Source organism: Monodon monoceros, unplaced genomic scaffold (assembly GCF_005190385.1).
Source record: "Monodon monoceros isolate NGI ecotype Baffin Bay Population unplaced genomic scaffold, NGI_Narwhal_1 Super_Scaffold_19, whole genome shotgun sequence".
Lineage (NCBI taxonomy): Eukaryota > Metazoa > Chordata > Mammalia > Artiodactyla > Monodontidae > Monodon > Monodon monoceros.
The window spans coordinates 26,838,822-26,845,649 of NW_021703775.1; the positions used below are offsets into that span (position 1 = coordinate 26,838,822).

Consider the following 6,828-nt stretch of genomic DNA (forward strand, 5'->3'; position numbering starts at 1 on the left):
GAAGCAAGGGGAACAACTTGCCCTGGGTGGCAAAGCGGGGACCTGAGAACAGTGATTTTTGACTCCACTGAGGGCAAAGGCTCTGCTGGACGAAGAAAGAGCATGAGCTGCTCACTCTCTCCTAGGGAACCTAGCAGGGCACTGCCAGCTCTGGCCCAGGGCCTGCCTCCAGAGATAGGCCCTGCCACTGGTTCTCCAGGAGGCATGGCCTCGGTGCGCCCTCTGCCGTGCGTGAGGAGGAACAGAGAGTTCTGTCCTGCTATCAGATGCAGGGCTGAGTCCTGAGATGGCTGGCAAGGACCATGGTCTCTCTTCCCAAATAAGGAACAGGGACAATGGGCTGGCTGGCTGTAGACCACCACCACTGCAGAGCTCCCAGCCTGGCCCACATCTACCGATCCACAGAAGGATGGGTTTGGTCGCACCCCTGGTTTCTCAGGGTTTCTCCCTCTTAGAATCTTGTTCACCTCCCCCAAAGGCATGTTGGTCCTAAGTCCACCCCACTGAGGACCAGGACCGTTGGCCAGCTGGACGTTACCAGGAGGGCCCACGAAAGGCTGGGATCCACTCAGAGCATTGCCATGTGGATAAAGGGCAGAATTGGGAATCCAAGCGAGCCAGGGAAAGTACCCTTCCCCAAGGGCTGGGGTAGCTGTGAGTCAAGCCCTGAATGCTGGATACTCTTTAAATAGGTGAAGGGTGAGGAAAGGGTAATAAAGACTGGGGTAAGAATAGGCAAAAGCATGAAGGAGGAACAGGTGTCTGGGAAAGTCACCTAGGCCAACTTTGTTTGAACTTGGGCTTGCTACTGAGTGGAGCTCAGTGAGAAAAGGCAGATAGCCCCAAGACAACGCTGCAGGACATAAGGGCAGCACCCCAAGTTTGGATTAACTGCTTCAGGAACACCCCTTGGGTCCAGCAAACCAGGGACTTAGTCATGGGACCTGTACCAGAATCGAAAGCAGGCATTAATAAAGGACAATCCCAAAAAAAAAATAAAACAAAATAAAAAATAAAGGACAATCCATGTTTTATTTGTATCTGCCTTTAACATGTACATAAACTCTCGGGGCCCTTTCCCCCATCTGGTGGATACATGGTAGGTTCTGGAGGGAGGAAGCATTAGAATTAGGATAGAGTTCACCTGAAGGTCCTGCTACCCTGAGCAAGGAGCTTCCCTGTGGGCTGAGACTTGCGCGGTCCTCCCTTCCCTCCAGGCCATCTGTGAATCGACACAGGCCCTCCTATTTGGCCCTAGCTCATCCCCTCTTCCCCACGGACTCTTCCCTCCTGCCATGGGCAGGGGAACCATCCTCCTTTTTTCAGTGTTTTAGCTTCTTGTCCTGTTTTTCCCATCCCTAAAATTCTATTCCTGGGGAGAAAGAACACCAACAGCCATAACTTGCCTCTCCTAAGCCTACTCCTAACTCAAGGTGGTCAATACAGACTCCTGAGAACTGGGAACTCCAGCCACCTGGCACCCTCACAGCTGGCTGGATCCGAGGGCAGGACAGTAAGCATGAGTGCTTATCTGCGTAAGGCAGGGTTGGCAGTGCCACTGTGGCAGGATGTGTGGAGGCACAGGACTCCTGGGCATGCCTGAGAGGGGAAAGAAAGCCCTAAGAACCAAGGACGTGGGCTTATTCATCGTAGAAATCGACATGGGCTCCAGACTTGAACTTGTCCTTTTGCAGCAAATTCAGAAGTTTCTGGGCTGATATCCTACAATCCACAAGTTCCCCTTTTGTCTTCAGATCCTGCAGCCTTTTTCGCAAGTCTGGGTCCACAGAGGTCTCCCGGGCTAACTGCTGCATGTCTGTGTCCAGGGGACCTAGGGGATGAAGAGAAGAAGATGAGGCAGGGGCCCATGACGTATGTGTGGAGTTGGGTGGAGTCAGGTGTGGCCAGAGGTAACGCCTCATCTTGGCTGACACATGGTCAGGATCACCAAGGCTCCACACTGTCACCACTGAGCTCCAGACTCAAATTTCATTGTCCACTAAACATGGTCCCTCTAGACCACCAAATCTACAGATTCACACTACCCTATCACCCCTTCCCCAAGCCCCAGCAGCCAAGTGCAGAGAGAGACACCATCCCCGTGGGAGAAGAAGAGTGAAGTGAGCACCCAACTTCCTTGGGGGCTCCCGAGTCAGCCTGCTCCAGCACCAGGCCAACTCCCATGGCCCTAGGTGGCCCAAGGTGGCCCAGGGCCTGCCTCCAGAGATAGGCCCTGCCTATGAACCCAGGCCTCCAGCTCATCCTGACACCCAGCTCCAGTGGTCCCAGCAGCCCCAGGCAGTTCCCAAAGCCCCAGGCAGCTCCTGGAACTCCAGGCTCCTAGAGGCCCCCTGAGAAGCCAGGCCCCTGATCCACTCCAGCACCAGCTGGCTCCCATGGCCTCAGGTGGTTCCCATGGCGCCAGGCTCCCATGAACCCAGGCTTCTGGCACACCCCAGCACTAGCCAACTCCCGTGGCCCTACGTGGCTCTTGTAGGTCACTGTGTCTGTGAACCTAGGCTTTAGGTGGGCACTCTCAAACCAGACTCCCAATTGGTCTAGTGCCAGGATGACTACTGTGGACCCAGGCTTTGTACCCACCCCAGCAACAGGCTGCCTTAGGACTCTAGTGGCAAAACTGCCACGGACATCACCAGATGGCCCACCCAGAATCACTAAAAGAGTTGACTGGTGAAGGGCTCTGCCTACTGAACTCAGTCTATAAAGACTGGAAGAGGTGTCTACTTCCTCAAATGTACAAATACCAACACAAGGCCACAAGGATCATGAATAATCAAGGAAACATGGCACCACTGAAGGAAAGTAATACAGCTCTGATGACAGACCCTAAAGAAATGAGATGTATGAACTGCCTGACAAAGAATTCAGAATAATCCTCTAAAAGAAATTCTGTGAACTCTAAGAAAACACAGACAGACACCTAAATGAAATTAGGAAAACAATGCATGAACAAAAAGAGAAGTTCAACAAAGAAACAGAAACCATTTGAAAAAAAACAAACAAAAACAAACCAAAATCTAGAGTTGAAGAATACAATGACTGAACTGAAGAATTCGACAGAGTTCAACAGCAGACTCAACCAAGCAGGAAAAATTAGTGAACTAGAAAACAGGGCATTTGAAATTATCTAGTCAGAGGAGCAAAAAGGAAAAAGAAAGTAGAAGAGTGAAGAAAGACTACATGAACTAAGGATTACCATTAAAAGAAACAATCTCTGTATTATGGAGTCCCAGAGAGAAAAAAGGAACAGAAAGCTTAAAGAAATAATAGTTGAGAACTTTCCAAATCTCTGAGAAGAGATTTGCACATCCAAGTTTATGAAGCTAATATTTCAACCCCAAATTATCTTCTCCAAGACACCAGGACTAGATAGTTTCACTGGTAAACTGTGTCTGTTTTTTATGCCAATACCATAATATTTTGATTACTGTAGCTTTGTAATACAGTTTGAAATCAAGGAGAGTGATGCTGGAGAACTTTGTTCTTCTTTCTCAAGATTGCTTTGGCTCATGAGGTTCCATACAAATTTTAGAATTGCTTGTTCTATTTCTGTGAAAAATGCCATTGGAAATTTGATAGGGATTGCATTAAATCTGTAGATTGGGTTGGATAGTATGGACATTTTAAAAATATTAATTCTTCCAATCCATGAGCATGGCATCTTTCCATTTTGTACCTTCTTCAAATTCTTTCATCAATGTCTTATAGTTTTCAGTTTACAGGTCTTTTACCTCCTTGGTTAAATTTATTCCCAGGTATTTTATTCTGTTTGATGCAACTGTAAACGGGACTATTAATTTTTCTCTCTGATGATACTTCATTATTAGTGAATAGAAATGCAACTGAGCTTTTACATTGTTTTGTATCCTGCAACTTTACTGAATTTGTTTATTAGTTCTAACAATTTTTTGGTGAAGTCTCTAGGGTTTCCTGTATATAATATGTCATCTGCGAATACAGACAGTTTTACCTCTTCCTTTCCAATTTGGATGCCTTTTATTTTTCTTGTCTAATTGCTCTGACTGGGACTTCCAATACTATGTTGAATAGAAGTGGGAAGAATGGCTTCCTTGTCTTGTTCCTGATCTTAGAAGAAAAGCTTTTAGCTTTTCACCATTGAGTATATTAGTTGTGGGCTTGTCAACTTCCTCACGATGTCCAGGGCAGCCCCCTGAAATGTAACCCAGTCACATGGCACTCTAGAGTTTGCTCTGCTCCTGACTATGGTTTCCATTTGCTCTCTGTTGACTGAGTGAGTCCTAGGCTGAGCTCAGGGTGGGTGCTGAGTTGAATATTAGCTGCAAGAATAACTGTATTACATTAGGGAGGGACAGAAGGAGGACTGGGTACTAGAGAGCATGAGGAAGTAGAAACTGCACTGATCATGACCTTGGAGGCAAGGTTTGATCCTGGCTATGCTGCATCTGGACTGTGGTCAGGTTAATCTGCCTCTTTGCCGCTAGGGTTCCAAGGGGAATAGACTACTGGATCTCTATCTAAGTTGCTCAGACATCATGCAACAGCTATGTCACCACCTTCTAATTCCAGCAACCTCAAGCTGAAAATAGAAGCCTCACTCCTAACAAAGGTGTACAGTGGCATCATGGTAGGAAGATGAGAAACCAGATCAAGTACCACAAGACCCCCTACCCTTTAACTTTCATGAGGACGGGGCTCTATCTTATTTATCTCAGCATTCCCCAGTGTTCCAGCACAGTTCAGCACGGGATGGTCAGCATTCAACAACGTCTGTCTGCTCTTCGTTCAGCTAGCATTCACTGCGGACTGGCTCAGTGGGGTGCTTTACTAGGTGCTGGGGATATAAAGATGAAGAGTGCATAATGCCTGCTTTCAAGGCTTTCCTATGCAGAGAGAGAAGTAGAGAAGTATATACAGATATAAGATAATACAGTGTGATAAGTCCTATCTAACAATTACAAATGCTAACAATTAGATAGCCCTTCACAGTTTGGGATCACTTTTACATGCTTTACCTCATTCAGTCCTACAAACTGCCCTGTGAGACAGGTAGCATCTTCCCCGTTCCACATGAAGAAATGAGGTACAGGCCTGGAATTCAAATCCTAATCATCTCTCAAACTTTAACATCTCAGACTTTCTGGCCCCACCCTCAAGTCCAGGCAGCTGCCCACTCTCAATCCATACCTGATAACTACAGCTCCCTGCCCCTGCCAGCACTAACTTTCTTGCAGCCTATATTTCCCTTAAGGAGTGATGGGTCATGATTCAAGGACAAAATATTCTATGGGTCCTTTCCTGGAGGAGACAGAGAAGGCTCCTTGCCCAGTCTCCAAAGGGTAACCAGCCGGTTCTGGGGACAGGGATGGCAGTAATGCTTCACCTACCTGGGGCATAGCTCAGCACCCTCACACTAGGTTCCTCTGCGGCCAGAACCTGGAACATCATGTTACGGGCAGCCTTCCCCGCACAGTACTGTGCCCAGCCCTTGAAGGGCTGCAGGGCACAGAGGGACGAGATATTAACCACAGTCCTACTGAGGCCAGGACTGTCTGGGAAGGCCTTCAGGATGCTGGAAGTCAGGCAGAGCATGGAGGTCAAGTTCAGAGCCCAGTAGTTGTTCACTTCAGCTGGGTCAGCCAGGTCTACGAAGCGTTTGGACACATCTCCAAGACTGCCTGAAAAAACAGACCTTAGGAATCACTCAGTGCAGGCGGGGTTTTCTCTTCTCCCAGCCCTCTTCAAACTCTTCCAGACTCTTCCCATCCAGACCTAAAGGAGGAGTCTCCCTAGTGCTTCTGAAGACGCCTCCCTCTTCCCAGCTCTGCAGACACGCATACCTGGGGAACCCACTCACCTGAAGCTTCAAAGTGAGAAAGCGCATGCCCTTCTCTGGTGCTGGGGTTCGGGGGAACTCTGGGGGCCCATTTGGAGAAGAGGGGGAATTTACTTCTGCTGGAAGACCCCATGCCCTAACTCACGCCTCCGCCAGAGAGCGCTGAGCAAGACGATCAGAAAAGTTCTTGGCGTTGAAAGGTGAAGGGGGGGAAGAAGGGGGAGAGAACGAGCCCCAGACATCACCAGGTTTTCCTCCACACCCCGCTGAAACTAGGGCTTTCAGGCGTCTTTTCAGACTTCTAGGAGTCACCTTTAAAGCTCTAAGAGGCGGGGGTGTGAAAGGGAGGGAAAACAGAACTGGACGCTAAGCAGTATGCCAAGCGCTCACACGCCGGCGGGCGTCTTACCGGCATTGTTGATGAGCAGCACTCGCTGCAGGCCTTCGGGCCTGGGGAGCTCGCGCAGGGCACCGAGCAGCTGCTGCAAGCCGGCCTCGGCGCTCAGGTCGGCTGTCACCCGCACGAGGCGCAGGCCGGGCCACTCGGCGCCCAGCTCGGCCTCCAGCTGCCGCAGCGCCTCGTCACTGCGGGCGCTTAGGACCAGCACGGAGCCAGGCGACAGCAGCGGGGCCAGGAGATGGGCCAGCGTCCGTCCGAAGCCGCGGGAAGCCCCGGTCAGCACGCACAAGGCGCGCCCCAGGCCTCCCACCTTGCCGACGCTGCCCTCCATACCCCCTGCCTCGGCAATCTTGAGCAGCGTCCCAAGACCCGGAAGTGGGCGGGGCGCCCGCGGTGGGAGGGGCCGCGGTGGGAGTAGGAGGAGGCCCCGCCCGCTACGGGCGGGAACCTAAGGCTTCGGGCAGAGTCCGGCCGCCCCTACTTTCTTTTGCAGTTGGCGGTGGAAGTGGAGGTGTCTGCAATCTCCGAGAGAGCGCGAAAGCACTAAACCGGAAGGGCGGGAGGCGCGGCCCCCACCGGAAATCCTAGCCCA

At 50.5% G+C, this 6,828-nt stretch overlaps 1 protein-coding gene across 1 annotated transcript; it reads right to left on the bottom strand.

Annotated features, from left to right (window-relative positions):
* Positions 1 to 1,011: 1,011 nt before the first annotated feature.
* On the bottom strand, positions 1,012 to 6,595 carry SPR (sepiapterin reductase). Its single transcript, XM_029231399.1, has 3 exons — positions 6,246 to 6,595; positions 5,388 to 5,678; positions 1,012 to 1,831 (listed from the first exon to the last, which is right to left on the bottom strand). The coding sequence occupies exons 1-3, from the start codon at positions 6,565 to 6,567 to the stop codon at positions 1,641 to 1,643; spliced, it is 804 nt and encodes a 267-aa protein (XP_029087232.1). The 5' UTR covers positions 6,568 to 6,595; the 3' UTR covers positions 1,012 to 1,640.
* Positions 6,596 to 6,828: the final 233 nt, after the last annotated feature.

Excerpts from the sequence above, each read along its gene's own strand:
- SPR (XM_029231399.1), bottom strand. The coding sequence starts at position 6,567 with ATGGAGGGCAGCGTCGGCAAGGTGGGAGGCCTGGGGCGCGCCTTGTGC. Across the intron at positions 5,679-6,245 it reads GCTGCTCATCAACAATGCCG|GCAGTCTTGGAGATGTGTCC; the intron begins GTAAGACGCCCG and ends CTGTTTTTTCAG. Across the intron at positions 1,832-5,387 it reads GGTGCTGAGCTATGCCCCAG|GTCCCCTGGACACAGACATG; the intron begins GTAGGTGAAGCA and ends TTCATCCCCTAG.